The following is a 19,246-nucleotide window of genomic DNA, read 5'->3' as shown; positions in this document are numbered from 1 at the left end:
AGTTATTTATGTATACGTCTACGATCACTTTAACCCAGCAAAGTTTAGTTTCCATTTAAAAATATAAGGTATAACTGCAGTTTTGGACAATATGGATCTCGAGTTGAGCAATGTGTTTCTCCGATGGTTTAGACAATTTTAAGACCCTTTTCTTCGATGACGTTTCCCTTGCAAATTACTTAAATATACCGGGGGATCCAGGAGGCGTAGCCCCCAGGTTAGGAGGTTAGGTTAGGTAATTATAGGTCATTTGCGACGGAAACGTCATAGAAATAAAGTGTCTTAAAATTGTCTAAACCACCGGAAAGTGAGACGTAAGACCTGACTGAATTACTCAGAATAGGCAAACTGTACTCCAAGCTTTGTCAATATTTTTTTAAACTAAACTAAACCGGAAAAACACATTGCTCAACTACACAGGTGTATTGTCCGAAACTGCAGTTTGACCAGTTTGAAAATTATAGCATGCACATTTATGTTTACTTGCCTTATGATTGATGCAGAGTCCTTGCAAAAAATAAAAGAAACATCTTGGTAAGGTCAGACTTGGCGACACCTCCGGTACAAGTGTTAGGAAAATAACGAGAAATAGTATTTGTCCGCACTGGTCTGAAACTTCGTCTTTTCCCATAAGTAGTTGGAAACAGGCAACAGCAGTTATAGAATGTTTGATAATGTATAATAACAACTAGATGCACTTCAATAAAATTCTTATCACAGTTAGGAATGATGTCTGGTCTTTTCTCTGCAAATGGATCTGACATGATAGAGAAGCAAGGCGTGCGAGAACCCGGAATGGATGCGGAGCTGAGACCCAACACCACTGCTGGCTGAGAGCGTAACAACGTGCCAGCACAACAACTGTCTTAACTAATTTCTATCGTTTTCTGTACATAATATTCTAGTGAATCATTAAGTACATCACCATCATCTGGTCTTGGTAATTTTCAAAGTCACTTTCACTAAAAGATGGATCAAATGACACTATAGTTGTGAAGAATAAAATCTATCCCCTCCTCATAATAGACAAGCGAGCACTGGCCAACGTTTTCAAACCAAAACTTCTGTGTTTTTGTCGTACCAGTGGCCAATCAAGACTTAAGACGTGGTTAGTCTGTGACCTTATAAAAACGCACCCGAAACAGCCGCAAACCTAGCAGTCAGACAGCCCATAGTTGTAAACAAAAAATAATGGCGGATGGAAATCATCCCGACGAATTGAATATTTTTTTGTTTAGCAACATGAATGCAATAAGATCTATGATTAAGACCAATGCCGAGGTAGTGGGTAGATCTGCGGTACTCGTACCGACTTTAGCCGAAGAACATTATTTTGAAGTCAAGTCCAGGCATTGTCTATCGTACTTGCCTAAAATGGAAGATAAATATTTCTAGTGGTTATCGCTCATTGGCGGGAGCAACTCTGCCCTTGTGTCCACCACAAGAGTCTTAACGCTCCCCCATTGAAAAAATACACAGTAATTGTGGTAGAAATTTAGATTTAATAACCCTTGCATCCTTAAACCTATTACACAATATGGAAAATTTTATACCGGCAATCGTCATTAGTTTTCTGTACACATAGGCCAAGGCCTACAATATGGCTGGGTGTTAATGTTACAACACGATTCCTCGGATAAGGATATAATAATAATAATAATAATAATAATAATAATAATAATAATAATAATAATAATAATAATTAACGGTTTATTGAAAGAGCTTGGTAGCCAGAAGGCTGAAAATATAGTTACATATTTGGGGAATGGGTTTCGAATTACAAATAATATACAAGTAACATAAGTGATACAAATAAGATATATAATAACTAGATGGGAAAAAGCTCAAACTACAGTGCATTTCAACATAGTGACAGTGCAAGAAGTAGTATTTACTGGGAGTGAATACACTGGTTTATTACAAGTTATTGATAATTTTTACAATGGTTGGGACTGGGCTGTTCTGAAAGCGATCAGTTCGTGCACGTATGGGCTGGATGCGGTTGTGGTGTCGAACAGCAATTCTCGGGCTAGGGATCTCAGGTGGTAGTAGGAGCCGGTGTCGAGGATGGGAAGCTTCTACCAAATTTGCAGATGAGGTCGTGATGGTCAGTGAGAGTCGAAAGGGTCAGTGTGTTGAGCGCTTCTTGATATGTGGAGTAGGAAGGGGAGAGAATAATCTTGCATGCCCTTTGCACTTTTTCTAGGTGTTTACGTTGTGTGGCATTTAGGGAGGAAGACCAGGTAGGGAGGCATAGGTGAGCTTGGGAAGTATGAATGTTGTGTAAACACTGAGGAGCTCGGGCGCAGGAACTCCGAGGGACTTGAGTCGGCGGAAAGACGGAAACTGGAGGATTTGACAACTTCACTGACGTGTGGTTTCCAATTTAGTTTGTTGTCTATGGTGACGCCGAGGAGCTTCGTGGAATCTACAACCTGGAGTGTGTTCGGACCTAAAGTAATGGAAGGAGGTGGGACAATGTCGGAGGAGAGGTTGATGTGCATAACCATGGTCTTGGTATGGTTGATGGTGACATGGTTGTTGGTGGCCCAGTTTTGGAGACTGTTCAATAAATCCTGAAGGGCGGTATAGTCGGGAGCAGAATTGTTGACGCTAATCCCAATGGTGGAGTCGTCGACATATTTCCAGCGAGCAGGGGTTTCTCTTAGGGCATCATTGATGAGCATAAGGAAGCAGAGTGGTCCCATCTTGGTGCCTTGGGGGACGCCACAGGTGACTGAAAGGTGGAGACAGCCCCTCGGAAGCGTACAGCTTGGTGTCGGTCACTGAGGAAGTCTGTAAGCCATGGTATAAGACTTCTCCGAAGCCCAAGCATGACAACGGATGCGGTATGCAATTGGCAAAGACTATAGTCTTTGTAATAGGCTTAATTTCATGACGTCAGTATACGTCATAATATTTTGAATACGTGGGCTAAAAATTTATAAGGCCCATGCACCGGATGCCTTCCGCCTGAAAATATCCAGTGGTTTGCGTGGTGCAGAACCGTAGAGTGTTTTATCTTTTATTTAAAAATTTACAATTTACATATATTTCGGTCAACTTAGTGGCATACGGGCACCATGTTGTTACTCAGCTTATGACAAAGGTTTGCACTCTTACCGCAGAGGAGGATGATGATGAAGATGATGATGTTTATTCAGTAAAAGTGTCATACATTTTTACAACTGCTTAAGCATGTTTATAAACTATTTGGGAGTCACCCGAGATCTTCGAGAAGATTTCCCACTCGCTGAGTAACAGCACGGCGCCCAGTTGACTGAAATATCTATCTACGACTCTGGCGTGTTACACACGTACCATGGTCAACTGATGCGGTATGATTCTGAAATTTGTTGAAGGTGAACACACATACTGCAGTATAAAATTTCAGTAAAGAGGCTAATATTCACCACGGTTTCCCGTGTTGCTATTGTTACGACCCTCCTTTCACCGCCTACCCAGCTTCCACCACTGGTACCAGCGGCTAGGGTCGTATGTACCAAAGACTATAGTTTGTAACAGGGCAGTAGATATCTCACAAGAGTAGTCGAATTACCACTGGCTGTCCCGCCAGTCTCCGGTAATTTCCAGACGATCGGTATCAGTGTACAGGCAAACAACTGGCAGGTAGATTTCCATCAGGTCACAGAAACACACTTGTGCAGTGCAGTCTTCTTTAATAAACATTAATCCTTCATAACACTGCTAACAGGGTAATGTCTTCACAGCTTAACTCCACACCACACTTAAAATTTATAGTCAGTACACTACCAGTTTACAATTCCTTTGTCTTTTCACTTTATCTTAATCACAACAATTCCACAATACTTGCACAACAATTGTCTTCAGTTGTTCTGTTAGGCTCAGGGCCGGATTCAGGCGTGGGCAAAGTGGGCAGCTGCCCAGGGGCCTCCACAATCTGGGGGCCTCCACATATTACAATATGTTCTAATTTCCTCAATATAACTGCATATGGCTGTAAGCCCCCCGGAACTCCCAGATGTTTAGGCTCGCTTCACTCGCCACCCCACCCTCTTGGGTAGTTATAATGAGGGGGGCCTCCACAAAGAGGCTGCCCATGGGCCTCCACAGGTCTAAATCCGGCACTGGCTAGGCTTAGTCTTTACGCTAGAAATAGAGGCAAGCACTAACTGCCCCTCAGTTAGTCAGACACCGAGATAAGAGAGCCGTGGCTCTGAGGTGAACAAGGAGATTTAGGGCAAGGTATAGTTAAGAAGTGGGAAGTACATAAGGAGAATGATAGCAGGTGGGCTTTCCACCTTGCGGAGGCTGGTTTGTGGTTTAGCTAGTGACAGACGTCCCTCAGTCCCCCAGGGGCAAGGGAGGTTAGATAAGCTAAGCTACAGTAAGCTGGTTCAAAGTGCGATCCTAGGGAATGTGCTGTTTTAGGGTTTGTTGGGGGGTCCCGCCAGGTCCTTGTGTCACTGGCAGGATAATCCCCATCTTTAAGGTTATGCATGTGGTGTTGGTCTTTCTTGTTGGTTGATAGGCAGCCCGCTACAGCTTATACACGGTTCGTCAGACGCCCAGAACATTCTAGCGATGTCCAGAAGCGAGAGGTCGGCTCGAGACCCGCCTAGAGAATTCTAGAATGATCTAGGCTTACAATAAGAGGTAAATCAGAACAAAAATGATGCAATACATTATAGAATATTCTTACATAATTAATACATCAATATCATCAATATATACACGAAAATTGAATTAAAATTACCAAAAAACAACAGCTGCATGGGACAGAAAACAATCAAAGCACCTGGTTTACAAGATTATAATACGAAATTATGCCTCGGCATAACAATATGAAATACTACCACTCTCTTATTTGTTGGATCAATAGTAATTGACAGGCTACGTATACAACGGGAGCAGCTACGCCATTTTGGAGCGTCAAGAGAACTTGATGGCAGCCTGTGTGTGTGACTTCGACCTTTCCATCTTCCCCTTCGACGTCCACGAATGTCACATTAAAGTCTCCATCGTCAACAGAGGCACCTTTTACGCCACCTTCGAACCTCAGGTGATGAATTAGGAGGTTTCGTTAAGTTAGGTTAAGACATAACTGGTGCATGTGGTTAAGTTTAGTCCAGTTAAGTTAGGAGAGGTTTAGTTGAGTAATATGTTAGATTAAGTTAAGTTAGGATTGGGCAAGGTTAAGTTAGGTTAGATTATGTTGAGTTAGGTTAGGTTTTGGTAAAGCAATGTTAGATTAGGTTGGATTTGATCAAGACGAGTAACGTTAGGCTTGGTTAGAATATGTAATGCGTTAGCATAGGTTAAGATGAGATAGAGTAAATTAAGTTACAATATGTTATATTACAATAACTAATCAATTACCTTAGATCAGGTTAAGTTACGTTAAGTTAGATCCGGTTATGGATTAGGATAGGCTCCGAATGTGACAAAAGGCCGTTGTGGGTTTTATGAAAGTCATGTACAAATTAGTTTAGCTCAAGTCGTTCTCTTGGAGCTGCCTCGCCACGAAAACCATATCTAATGTGCTTTAAAGTGTTTTCGGAAGCCTCTTTGTGATTCGGGGAGTACAATGTTTATGTGGTCGATTAAGCCTTGAAAACACACACACACAGAAATCATCTCCTACCACAGAGGATCTGGGTCAAGTCAACGCCCATCACATTGACGCTCTTCGAGGCCTCTGAGCTCCGCTACCTGTATGAATCCATCAATGGCGCCGTCACCACCATCAGCTTCAGGGTAACAACATCGCAGATGATAATGTTAATTTAGTTAACACCTGACTCACTATTAATTAACATTGTTATCGAGATAATTAACATCTGTCTAATTTGTCTCGCTTTTAACATGCTAGTGAGTTAGTTTTCGCCTGTCTAAGATTAATGAGTTAGTTTGCAGATACGTATTGGCTACGTCAGTATGGTTTATATACGTTTTGAAATGTGGTTTGGTTGTACGGCTGTAGGTGGGTTTGGTTGTACGGCTGTAGGTGGGTTTGGTTGTACGGCTGTAGGTGGGTTTGGTCGTAATAATGTTTGATTGGTTGCAGGTGTTGTTGCGGCGTCAGTTTGGCTCCTACCTACTGACTACCTTCCTCCCTTGCTGGATCTTCAGTGTTATAGGCTTCGGGACGCTCTATTTCCGCGTTTCTGACTTCAGGTGGGACTAAGAGGGTTTAATCTCCATATTTTTTAAGTGTTGCCAGAATAGTGTAATTACTAACCTTGTTACGCGCTTAAAGACCTTCGTTGTTGAAGCGCAGTAATTACATTATAATAACAATAGGTGTGTAGCCAAGAACCTGCAGCTGCGTGATCTCATCACACATGCGCAACCGATAATTAGGTTTAGTTATTCATTGGATTAAGAATACAACAAATTCTCTATGCTTTAACGTTAGATCTATCAAAATTACTGCAGACATCTCAATTATTATTATTATTATTATTATTATTATTATTATTATTGTTATTATTATTATTATTATTCAACGAGCGTAATTAATGAATCAGTTAACGAGTAGAACAATGAGGAGTCAGGCCTTGGATAAGTCTCATTCATTCATACTGAGCTGATAACATTGTTATTCTCTTTGGTTCCTGGGTCATGATTGTTACTGAGTGTAGTCCCACCTTTGGCAAACATTGTATAATTATTTTTGTGTATAGTGGTAACTTGACGGTGAATACTGTTTCAAGGGTAAAACTTTTCTCGTCAAAATCAAGAATCATTTATCCACCAAATTGCTGGAAAATTACAGGGTCGCGGATTAAATATCTTTAAAAAATATATTGCAAGTCCGTGTTTACATTCAAAATATGTACTGTACCACCACTACACCGAAATTCCTTTGAGATTGTCCTTTCAACAGGTTTCTCTTTCATTCACTATACAGTATGTCAGGGATATTTTTGATCTTACATATCTTGTTGGTGGATTTAGTCGATACAGATTAATACTGAATTTGATTGTGGGACCTGCATTAGAGGTATCCATTTCCAGCTGGGCGAACTGTGAGTGCCCGAGTACCGAACCAAACTACCGACCCATGGAACGGGAGACGACCCCTGTATCCACTCGACCGCCGAAATCTTGTACAGTCGGGATCAAAAGTCTTGAACACTTAGCAATATCTGGCATCTACTTCTGAGTCATACATACATAATTGGGATATACTTATAACACTATTGTCATCACAAATTATGTCTGAACCACAAAATGGGATAAAACTCTCCTTAATACCTAAGATCTTCGGGTACTTACATGCCAAATGCTGTCAAGTGTTCAAGACTTTTGACCCCGACTGTACCTGGAGAGTTATTACGGAGCTATAACACTAGAAAATGGCCAACAAGTTAAAAATTCTTCCCACTGTTGTTGCATGTGCAGCATCCTTTAAACCATACTGTACATACTCGAGTCTCTTATATTACTACGTTTTAACAATGGGAAAAAATAAATAACGAACCACTATATAGTCTTTGATCGTCATTAACGCCGGGACAGTGATTCCTACACATCACATTGCGCAACATTTATAACTGGCTAGACAATAAGACAAGCACGTCTACATCCATGATTTTTTAGGATAAAAGTGTGAGAAATGAAATAACCAATGGATAGTGTCCTTATTATCTATGTCATTATTGTTATTAGTGCACATATTTTACATACATGATTATGGTGAGATATTATCCTGAATATTTCTTTCACTCTATAAAAGACGTCTTTCTGGTGGCGAGGTCAGAGTTCAACAGGTCACAGAGTTTCTTGTGGTCAGGCCAATGCTTCACCTGACACTCCCTGGGTCAAGGGTAGAGAGAATATATATATATATATATATATATATATATATATATATATATATATATATATATATATATATATATATATATATATATATATATATATATATTTATTTATTTATTTATTTATTTATTGAGAAAATATTGATTAAATAGGTAAGGTATTATAATAATTGTCTTTGTATCAGTTATTCCTAACAACATCAAACAGTGTCTCAGTTTCATTCTTTTTAATGAATGATTTAAAGCAAAGGTTGAGAAAGTAGCACCATATGTAATATTAGCAGACTCCTAATTAAACTTAACCTGCCCAAAATAATAACCAATGACTGTTAGATTGGATAAGGCTGGTAAGGTTCGGATCAACTGTAATTAGGGCCTGAGGTTAACTTAATTTGGGGGGCCTTTTCTGCAGATTTGTACTGATAATAAATGCAAATGTACAATGCATAGTACATTTACAAGGTTTACATTTACGGTGCTTGGGGTCTAGAACAGAAGAGATGATGTTTACACGTAAATTTTACTTACACTTAAACACGCAAAAAAAAATCGGTCAGTAATTTTCGTACACGAAAATTAACACTTCTTTCGTTAGGTATTTTTTGTCAAAGAATTGTTACCAATGTAGCAACTCCATGAATGTTGTGGCAGTGGAAGTTACAATTCCAGAACTAAGTCACAGAGCCGAGAGTATGTAAGTGTAAATAGTGTCAACAACAAACGTGAATGAAGAAGCGACAACATTTTATCTTCAACTTCACAGCTTTAAATCAAACCAGAAAGTGACTCACCTGCGACAGTACCATTGTGCGCGGCACCTGGAGCACCTTCGGCCAGCTGGGTTCCCGCAGGTGGCGCAGACAGGGGTATCCGGCAATAAGGCCTCTAGAGCGTCCAGGTCCCAGGCCGCGGTCATGTTGGTCGCGAGGACTTGTAGGTCTTCGGGCGTGGGGCTCAAGAACCTAGGCTTCAGGAGATCGGCCAACTCCCCCCATCTACCCTCCCACACACCCGCCACTCCCGCCTCACCTAGCTACATGGGGAACGAAAACACATTAAAGGACAAAACAATCATTAAGAGGAGATAATAAACATTAGAACGAACGAAAGAATATAACAAAACGAACGATATTATTAATGAGGAAGACGAGATAACCATTAGGGATTGTGACGTGATACGGCAGAGAGCCTGCAACAATTGTAAAGGAATTAATTAATGGTGGGTAGATGGAGGAGTGTTTACGGGCGGGTGTATGTATGTGTGGCTATATTTACTTAGTTTGTATGTTTGTATATATTTGGTATACACAGCTACCAAACAGGGAGGTACTACCACCTGGGAAGATATTGGAAGCATAATGTGTTGTCTAATGGTAGACCCTGCTGCCATATGGCATCTCGAAAATTGTGACCAAGTCCCAGGTTGCTGATCTGACTTTCTGCCTCATTTACACACAATTGTAGGGTCTCAATTGTTTCACTTACTATTGACAACACAACATGCATATATTGTTTCTCATTGTTGATATTTTTTTATCTTTTTATTTCTTTATGGTTCTTTATTATTATTATTATTATTATTATTATTATTATTATTATTACATGTTCGACCCCCCCCCCCAGGCCTTGATGTGGGTCAGTGACCTGTGCCCAGGTGGGCTAATCCTCGTAGAAAGAAAAAAAATCTACTTAACAATGTGTGTCACAATGGTGAGGGACGTGGGCCATCAACCAAAAAGTATACATAGAAAAACGATAGATAAAATATCTTGGATGTATGTGTGTATTATATGTACGGTACTTTACATAATAATGGGGAGTATTACAACAAGCTCCTAGCATTTTAAAGATGGCCACCACCTTTTTCCAATTAAAATATCATATAAGGTAATAATTGTTTTGCCATGAATTTCTTATAAAACCAATCTTCACTAACCTGGCCTACCTAACCTTACCTAACTTAATATGATCTTACCTGACCTGACCTGGTCTAGTACGATTATTAAAGAACTCAGCAAATAGCATGTGTGTGTGTGTGCGTGTGTGTGTGTGTGTGTGTGTGTGTGTGTGTAAAGTGTGTATATCTTTTCAGGTAAGCAAGTCAGGGACCGTACAAATGCATACAACTCTTAACACATACTCTAAATATGTGTGTTTCCTTAACTGCTTGGTCTAATCATGACAAACGAGTGTGGACACGAGTAATAATAATAATAATAATAATAATATAATAATAATAATAATAATAATAATAATAATAATAATAATAATAATAATTATAATAATAACAATAATAATAATAATAATAATAATAATAACGGTTGCCACTCGTGTAACGAGGATGGCCGGCCCAATGGCCACCTAGGCGTGAATTTGTTTAAGGTGTAGAGGCTGTCGCCAACACAACAACCACACCCTAAGTTAACGAGCTGCATTACCCAGTGTCAAAGAATAGTCCGAGAAGACCGGACAACTCGCCAACTGCACTGGCTAACCATTACCCCGGAACACGATCCGCAAATAGATTAACACCCAGGTTCCCAATTACTGCTGAGTAGACAGAGGCAAATGGCGAAAAGAAACTTGCCCATAGTTTCACCCTGCCCGGGATCGAACCCGGATCCACTCGCTTGCAAGGTGAGCATGCTGACCACGACATCACAGGTTGCCACGTGGGCACGAGTGCGTATGTGTAGAATGACCCTCCCCCTCCCCACCCCAGAGATAGTGGGTATTAGAGGGTGATAAGAGAAGAGGAACGATGTTTCATAAGTAATAGTTATGAGATGTGGAGAAACACTAACCTGTGAGATAGTAGTAACGAGGGGTGGGGGTCGGGCCTCTTGGGGGGCGGTGAGAGTCAGGGCGGCCAACCAACGGGCCAGGGGCTCTAGGGCGGGTACCTGGGCCAGCGCGGCATCATTCAGATGACCGCGCAGCTTCAGCAGAGCCGCGCGACGTCCACTGTTCACCTCATACATGGCTAGAGTCTCCCTGTCCATCAGTAAGGCATGTAGGGCTGCCCACAGCTGACACTCAGTTCGGCTGAGTGGAGGGGCGGGCTCCTTCTCCTCCACCCACTCGGTTTCCTGGAAAACATAGCGTCCTCCAGCGTGTGTCATCCTCCAAGGGGACAGATGAAGTAGCGAGGCGAGGAGCTGGGGTACGTCGTGGGTGTGAAGGAGGCGAGTGGTGGCACACAGAGGCAGGCGCCCAAGACAAGACGACAAAAGGTGGAGGATGGCAGCAGCCCGACACCCCAGTACCAGCCCCACTCTCCGCTCTTCACCATCCACTTCCTTCACCAAGCCCTCCTCTTTCACCTCACAATCCACCCCCTCTCCACTCTCTCTCGCTGTCTTACCTGTAATTAGTAATATAGATCACACACTCTAACATAGAGAATTTTCAAATGCCATTCACATCTCTCTCTCTCTGTTTTCATCGTTCCCTGTCCCTCTGTCTCCTTACCTTGCCGAGCATCCATCGCCTCTACGGGGTGGTAGAGCGGATGGTGTGGGTGGGTGTGGGCGTGGGTAGCTATCCTCGTCAGCTGCCTCACGCTGTGGTCGATCACGTCAAGTATGAGCCCGTCGAGCGAAGCGGCCGAGTCCTCATGAAAGACCAAGTTCTCCAGCAACCCCATCGCCGCCGCCTCCGTCTGTAGCTGTGGTGGGTGTGGGGGAGGTCAACAGTGTGAGGTGGTCTGGGGGATGATCAACTGGGACATTAAGAGTAACATGAAGCATCATAACACCTCTGCCACACACACACACACACACACACACACAGGTAGGGAAGGACAGGATACTTACAACTATAATGAAGGGCAGGGAGGAGGAGGGGGAGGGTGTCGTCAGTAGGAGTGGCAGCAGGTGTAAACGCCACGCCTCCGCCGTCAGCAGGTGCCACACCACAGCCACACCCTGTGGTAAAGACTGTCAGTAGACTGTGGAATGTGGCAGAGAGTGACAGGTGACCTTGATATGTGGTAGATGGACTGGTAAGTGGTAAAGACTGCCTATGTACTGTAATGTGTAGTTGAGACTTGTATGGAGGGACTCGTATGAAACCTAACCTTGTTACAGAGTCTAACTTTGTAATTGAGAAATAAGGATAGATTTTGACCTTGTCATTGAGACTGACCTTGTCCTGGAGGGTGATGGTGTGCTGGACGTGCTCATGGGTGCCTTGTTTAACCTCGAGTGCTGCTTGTACTCCCAGTTGGATTAGCCGACACCCCGAAACCACCCACCTGACGGAGACACTGATGTAGTGCTACCTCGGCTCTTAGCATCTCTAGGTTAATTCATGTCATTATATTAATTCCGGAACAGAAATGTAGGTTCAATGTTCGATAGATAGATGAACAGGTACAGGTAAGAGTGCACGTATAAATACAGGTGTAGAGACGGATACAACGATAGTTATGGATACAAATACTTGTACAGGTACAGGCATAAAATAAGTACAATGAGACACAAGCACAATTATAGACTTAAAGACGGTAACAGCACACAAATGCTACTCAGAATTAACGTCAGTTATTGTGTTATTTCCTTGTATACACAGAAACTGAAGACACATACCAGTTACACTCACACGTCAAAATCACAAACCCACGGTCATCACTTCCCTGAGAAAGAAACTGTGTGCAGTGTTTTGCTGGTGTAGATGGTCATGGTGTGGCAGTAAAGTGTATACACGTCCTGATGATGGGTGTGTACCAAGTGTCCGTCAGGGATAAATTTAGGAGTTGCACTAAAAGTATAGATAAAGATGAGGGAGGTCAGTAACTAATATGGAGGAATCTTATAACTGATTTAGAAATACTCAGTATCCAACAAAATACTTAATACTGTACTGGGACCATCCCTAGAGTTTGTATGATGGAGACTCCTCGTTAATGAAAATTCGAGAATGCACATGCCCGAGGGGTACCTAGTGACAGCACTTGGATCCCGCTTCCTCTATCAAGGAATAAAATATTGAAATTTAAAAATTGAAATTGAAATTGAATGCACCTGCACCTAATAGGGACTATGCTAAAATAGCATCAACCTTTAACGACAAACTTACACTGAGATTAATTGTATATTCTTAATTAGATAAGTTTATTTCAAACCAGATAAAATTAAGACAAAATTATTTCCGAAGAATTTTCTACCTTAATTATGTCTCCCGACTGGTGATAAATAAATATATCTTGTTAATTTTGAGTTACAGTAAGTCTAATGCTAGCTTTTGGTCATAATTTTTGTGATTCAGCTTAAGCCAATCAGTCAGATGCAATCTTACATCGTCATTTACTAGAAATATTCATCGTACGAACCACAGGTGTATTTTTTTATGGGTTGGCCCTTTGATTTTCGCTCAGCTCTAACCGCCAGAAATTACTGCAGGCGCTAATGTGTTGCTCAGTAATTTTAGGTTATGTAAATGTCGGTCTGAGGCTCTGAGCGCATCTTTCTTGTCGGGTCCAAACACCTGCTGGACCACCCCAAGAGACTGCGAACCCCGTACGCCCATAGAACGGACCAAAATAAATCTCTTATACTTTTACTTTTATCCTCTTCACCACTGATCGGTCAAGTCTCTGTTACTCACTGCTGGCAGGTACTGGGCATGCACAGGCTCCTGAATGCACCTGAACCTTCTCCAGCGTTGGTCAAGTCTGGCCTTGAAAGAGCTTACACTCGGTGACGTCACAACACTTTCTGGCAGATTGTTCTAAGAGTTCACAACTCTCACTCCGAAAAAGTTTGCCCTCACAGTTTTCTGGACCTGCGGCTTCTTCAATCTTGAGCTGTGACCCCTTGTGGGCCGAGCGTCCACCAGCTCCAATTAAGGACACTTGACTTGACTTGACTTGGCGTCTGTAGATAAGCCTGTAATGCTGGGTGGGAGGGCCGGGATTAGGATTGGAAGTTCTTTGGTGGCAATTTGGGGGAGGGGGAGGGGGGATTGGTTTAGGATCAAGGAAAAGAGGGAGGAAATGTTAAGGACAGTAAGAGGTTGACAGTATCCGGGCTCAACCAGATATGCTGAGGTTATAATAATTATATTTGAACTTACATCTTGCGTGATTACGTTTTAGCTCTCAAGCCTTTGTCATTTAGTTAAAAATATGTTTATTTTTGCAGTAGCCATTGTTTCAAGGAAGGGGTGACGACCTCTGGCCAGGTTCTTGTGGAGCTGGCTGAGCAACGTATCTTTTGTTTTAATAAGAGTGGAAGGAAGGGGCAAGAAGACAAGGGCTGAAGAGGCCAAGGATAGTGTCCTTTGGTCACTCATCTTTTTAATGAAACATTTTTCTGTTTTAGGGAATTGAAACGTTTTGTTTATAGTAGGGAAGTTTAATTTCTAAGAAGAGGTGTAGGATCCAACTTGCTACTTTTGTTCACAAGGAGGTGGTCCTATCTTTTTGGTTTAATTGAAAGATTGAAGCTTGACTTGAAGGTGCAGTATTTAATGGCTATACAGTTCTTTTGTTTTTGTATTGAATTTGATAATTTTTAGATGTATTTTGGTATTGGTGGTGGTTCTTTGTCGAGCCAGTTTGCTACAGTTTCTGAGTCTAACTCTCGTACTTTTCCTCATGTTCTTTTGGCTTGGATGTAGATGTCTACGTTTACTGCGTTGATGTTGGCTGACCAGCATAATATGAAAAGTACTTGAGAGTATTATCAGAGATGCCGCGATGGAACATCTACTACGAAACAACCTTGTAAAGGATTGCCAACACGGTTTTATGCCGGGGCGCTCCTGCTTAACACAATTGCTCAAGGTATTGGATATTTGGACCCATATTCTGGAATGGGGTGGTAATATCGACAATATTTACCTAGATTTTGCCAAGGCTTTTGACAGTGTACCCCACGAAAGGCTGAAAATCAAACTGGAAGGGTACGGAATTCTAGGAAATGTCCTAGGGTGGATAGAAGACTTTCTACATGACCGCAAGCAGTGTGTGGTGATTAATGGCACGAAATCATCATTTGTACCTGTCACAAGCGGGGTACCACAGGGCAGTGTATTGGGCCCGTTGTTGTTTGTTTGTTTCATAAATGACATGCCTGACGTTGTACACTCCTCCATACAAATGTTTGTCGATGACGCCAAGTTATTAAGTTATTTCGGGAAATCAAGAACCAAGCGGACTGTGAAGAGCTGCAGAAGGATCTCTGTGAGCTCCAAGAATGGTCGAAGAAATGGCTGCTGAGATTCAATGTCACGAAGTGTAAGAGGATGCACCTAGGGCGTACCAACGGTAAGGAGGCGTATCATATGTCCCAGTGGGATGAAGAAACTGCTCTATTTGAGACTGAATGTGAGAAGGACCTAGGTGTGTACGTTGACAATGAGCTGAAGTTCTCGGGCAATTGCGAGAAGAAGGTAAATCAGGCAAATAAATTGTTGTGTCTTATAAGAAGGTCGTTCAGATATTTAGACAGTCCCTTCCTCGTAACGATCTTCAAGAGTCAAGTGCTTTCCCATCTGGAGTACTGTCACCCCGTCTGTTCCCCGAGATATGCTAGGGAGTGTCAGTTGGTTGAAAATGTTCAAAGGATGGCCACCAAACTGGTGCCTGCACTTCGGCACCTCAGCTACCCTGAGAGATTGGAGCGCCTGAACTTGCCTAGCTTATACTACTAATTGAGGTGTATAAGCATCTCAAGGGGCACTACTCAGTCGAGTGTCCTTACTTGGAGCTGGCGGACGCTCGCCCCACAAGGGTCACAGCTCAAGATTGAAGAAGCCGCAAGTCCAGAAAACTGTGAGGGCAAACTTTTTCGGAGTGAGAATTGTAAACTCTTGGAATAATCTACCAGAAAGTGCTGTGACGGCACCGAGTGTGAGCTCTTTCAAGACCAGACTAGACCAACACTGGAGCAGATTCAGGTACATTCAGGAGCCAGTGCATGCCCAGTACTTGCCAACAGTGCATAACAAAGACTTGACCGATCGCCCAAGCGGCTAACGAGCCGATTATTTGGTGAAGAGGATAAAGGGAAAAGAAAAGTCTAAAGAGCCGATCAGTGATAAAGAGGATAAAAGTAAAAGTAAAAAAGTAAACACTGCATTGGTTAGGCCTGTACCATCTATAACCGTCGCCCCCCTGCAGTAATCATATATCATACCCTGAATTTGAAATTTCCATTCGTTGAATTTATGAAGAAAATGTAGCTCAACAATCTGAACTTACAACACTGGGAGGTGAGCATATTGCTACGTTCTAACTGCACTAGTCACTGTGGCAAAATAATGAGAGAACATTCAGGAGACTGAAAGTTATCAAACACTTTGTGCGATCAAATTGCAGTGAAGACCATTTGTATTCATTCCTGTTTTTGTGCTGTGAAACTGATATAACTGATGCAATAGACCTCGAGGAAGTAGTCAATGAATGGCCGAAACTGAAACACCGACATTTTTGCTATAGGTCCTGTGTACTCGTACTGCTACTGTACATAAGTGACAGTGATATTTTGAGTAATTTGCAGTGAATAAACATTTTTCTAATCCAGTATTCTATTGTATTGAAAAATAATTTGTAATATTAACTAAAAATGTGCCGTTGACAAGTTAAAATTTTTGTGACCCAACCTTCAGTGGTGTATTTTCACAATAAACTGATAAATTACGCGATAATTTATTTCTGTAAAACTACTGTAGAAAAAGCCGATGGAATACCCGGTACAGTACAAGGCGTCTAATATAAAGCGAAAATACAGAAAACACACGAGTTAACGTGTGTTGTTAGGAGAATGGTCCACATTCCTTGATTTGTATATTGATCTTTCCTCAACTTGGGACCAATCATTTAAAGTGCCATCCTTATAGCTGGTGTTGCTTGATCAATTTGTTTTGGTTTCTTTTGCACATCTACCAACACAGTCAATGTTACTTCCTAAATACACAAAATACTCCACTTGTTTGAGTTCCCTGTTCTCTTCCATAATATTTATTTTAGGATTTATTTAAAATTGGGAAACAACCATTACTTTAGATTTAACAGCATTTCCTCTTAGCCCACATTATTCATGTTTTTTTCCACTGGTGTACTAACCAATTTTTGCAACGTCTCCTCAATACAAGTGAGTACGAGCAGTATCATCTGAAATTTAATTAGGACTGGACATGGGTGCAATTTCTATGACATTTGGGAGTTCATCTTTATGCAGTATCCAAATTAGCTAGGGAGATGTGTTCTAACATCACCAGTTAGGAGAAAGATAAATTACAAACCTTCACTGGGAATCATAGTTTGTGCTAGTGTTCCTGTGCCGCACGTGCGGCTCACTGTCAAAACACGGCTGAGCGCCCGTTACCATGACAACAGGGACGCGTTAATTTCTTTCCACCACCCCTTACCTTAATGTAAGCATTTCCTCCATGTTGATACATTCTAACTTCTCAATATAATGATCAATTTCAAACGTCTGTAGAACGTTTGTTCCACTGTGAGCCATTGGAGTAGCAACTCTGACGATTCAGTGTTGAGACAATATTACATGCACATCGACTTGACTTGTGAGAACTGTACTCGAGCGCACGTGTGTGCGTGCTAGTGCGCGCGCACGGTGGGGATGTGTTTTGTACTTCCATCATGCTAAGCGAGAAACCAAAGCACCGCACTAGTCGCTAATGTTAATATACAGCGACACTAGATTGTATAACTTTACTATACAATGTTCAGTAGCAGTTTTGTGTATTATGGATAATTTAGCGTCGCATTACTTTACTTATCGCATTCTAATTTGCTTATATCTAACTGATGGTTCGTTAAATTAATGCACCCAGTGTTTACTGAGATCATTAAATAATTAATGCCTCCAAAGAAAAGCAAAATATGAAAAGGTGGTATATTTGTATTTCTTAAATGTGTATAATTTACTAATGTGTGTGGGTGTGTGTGTGTGCAAATAACCTTCGATTAAATGATATTGTTTATCGTGTATAGATAAGCCGTATCTGGAATTATCGGCTATCGAGTTGCGGTGATGTCGCTATCACAGTCCCACCAACACACTCTGGACGTCAAGACACAAGACAACTCACCTGCGGCGAGGTCACTCGCACACCATGGGGTCTGATTACGTAAGTAATCTACCACATAAACTCTAAAATCGGCAGTACTGATGGTGAAAATGTGTGTGTGTGTGTGCACAGGGCGGTGTAATTTTTTCTAGTGTGGCAGCATTATGTTAGCGTTAAGGTGCAGGCATTGCTTGCTCCTTCTCGCTTTCAGCTTCCACCGCTGGCTAGCCCTCGTGGCGAACAGGGAAGCAACTTACATAAGTCTTCCCCTGCCAGTACACAGCCTCTTCAACCTCAAGACTCCTGCTGTGCCTCCTCGTTGCAACACACGGTAACTGGGTGGCTCGTGGGTCCAGGCTAGACCAGCAGGGGATCTCGGAGTAGCAGTGGACCTCAGAGGGACGGCGCGTAGGCTCACTGACATGTGGACACGTCCTGGTGCTTGCCAACCATTGCCTTGCTGATTAACTTTGGTAGGTATAAGGCTACGGGAGTAAATCCCAAACGAAAAATCAGCAGTGAAACCCCACATCAGGCAGACAGGCTTTCAGAGCTCCAACAAGACCCCAACGGCATGATGGACAGGCTACTAAGGCGAAACCCAACAAACTGAGCTAGCGGCAGTCCATTGCAATTCTCCCTCTCACCACATAAATCAACTCATGTGCAGCCATCATCCAGCTCATCACACTTCTCATCATCAAAATCCCTTATACCCCCAAAAGTCCTATGGTGATGGACGAGTGGCGAGGGGGACAGGCAAAGATGACTGCTGGGAGTCTCTAGTCACAACTCTACACATGGGCTGCACAGATAAGATGGTCGTTTATGCACTGGGATCTAGGCAGCAGTGCAATCCGGTCCTGTTTGTGCAATTGAGCAGCCCTTTCGAGGAGCCACTCTGCTCACCCCACATGGGGAAGGGGCTAGAAAAGGTGCCCTAAACATAGCCTGCCGAAAAAAACAACCTAATTGGGCAACCGCACCCAGTAAGGTCATCCTTATGTGGTCGAAAACACAATCAAAATCACAGATCCAAGCAAACACAAACTATACAACCTCTTATGGTCACTGCATGGAATGTCAGGACCCTTCTGGATACTGACACAAATGAGCATCCTGGAAGAACTGCCCTTATGGCAAAACAGCTGACTAGGTATAACATCGACATAGCAACCATTAGCAAGTCCCGGCCCCCACACGGGGGTCAACTCACAGAACGGGGTTCTGGCTATATCTTCTTCTGGAAGGGTAAACCTGCTGCTGAGAGAAACCGCATTTATGGAGTTGGCTTAGCCATCCGCCAACGTATCCTACACAGGCTAACTGATATGCCTGTTGGGATCAATGAGCGCCTCTTGATGCTCCGAGTCCCACTGAATCACTCACGTCATGCC

At 42.3% G+C, this 19,246-nt stretch overlaps 2 protein-coding genes across 4 annotated transcripts in view; one reads left to right on the top strand and one right to left on the bottom strand.

Moving 5' to 3' along the window:
* Positions 1–4,039: 4,039 nt before the first annotated feature.
* The window catches only part of LOC121863305 (zinc finger MYND domain-containing protein 10-like), an 89,008-nt gene continuing 73,801 nt past the window's right edge, over positions 4,040–19,246 (bottom strand). Inside the window, exons 3-8 of the mRNA XM_042361920.1 lie at positions 11,955–12,063; positions 11,624–11,734; positions 11,280–11,475; positions 10,613–11,172; positions 8,600–8,841; positions 4,040–7,803 (exon numbers count right to left, since the gene is read on the bottom strand). Of these exons, the coding sequence (XP_042217854.1) occupies positions 7,710–7,803; positions 8,600–8,841; positions 10,613–11,172; positions 11,280–11,454 (1,071 nt within the window). The 5' untranslated portion in view covers positions 11,455–11,475; positions 11,624–11,734; positions 11,955–12,063 and the 3' untranslated portion in view covers positions 4,040–7,709. The remainder of the gene's footprint in view (positions 7,804–8,599; positions 8,842–10,612; positions 11,173–11,279; positions 11,476–11,623; positions 11,735–11,954; positions 12,064–19,246) is intronic.
* Positions 17,814–19,246, top strand: part of LOC121863306 (protein VAPYRIN-like) — a 33,792-nt gene continuing 32,359 nt past the window's right edge. For 2 of the 3 annotated variants that reach the window (XM_042361921.1, XM_042361923.1), the window contains exon 1: positions 17,814–17,909. In XM_042361921.1, the coding sequence (XP_042217855.1) occupies positions 17,895–17,909 (15 nt within the window). In that variant the 5' untranslated portion in view covers positions 17,814–17,894. The remainder of the gene's footprint in view (positions 17,910–19,246) is intronic. The other variant, XM_042361922.1, reaches the window with a different exon arrangement.

The sequence above is a fragment of the Homarus americanus genome, unplaced genomic scaffold, assembly GCF_018991925.1.
Source record: "Homarus americanus isolate GMGI-L3 unplaced genomic scaffold, GMGI_Hamer_2.0 scaffold46197, whole genome shotgun sequence".
Classification (NCBI taxonomy): domain Eukaryota; kingdom Metazoa; phylum Arthropoda; class Malacostraca; order Decapoda; family Nephropidae; genus Homarus; species Homarus americanus.
Note: the sequence above shows the minus strand (reverse complement) of the source record. Positions and strands in the feature narration are given on the sequence as shown.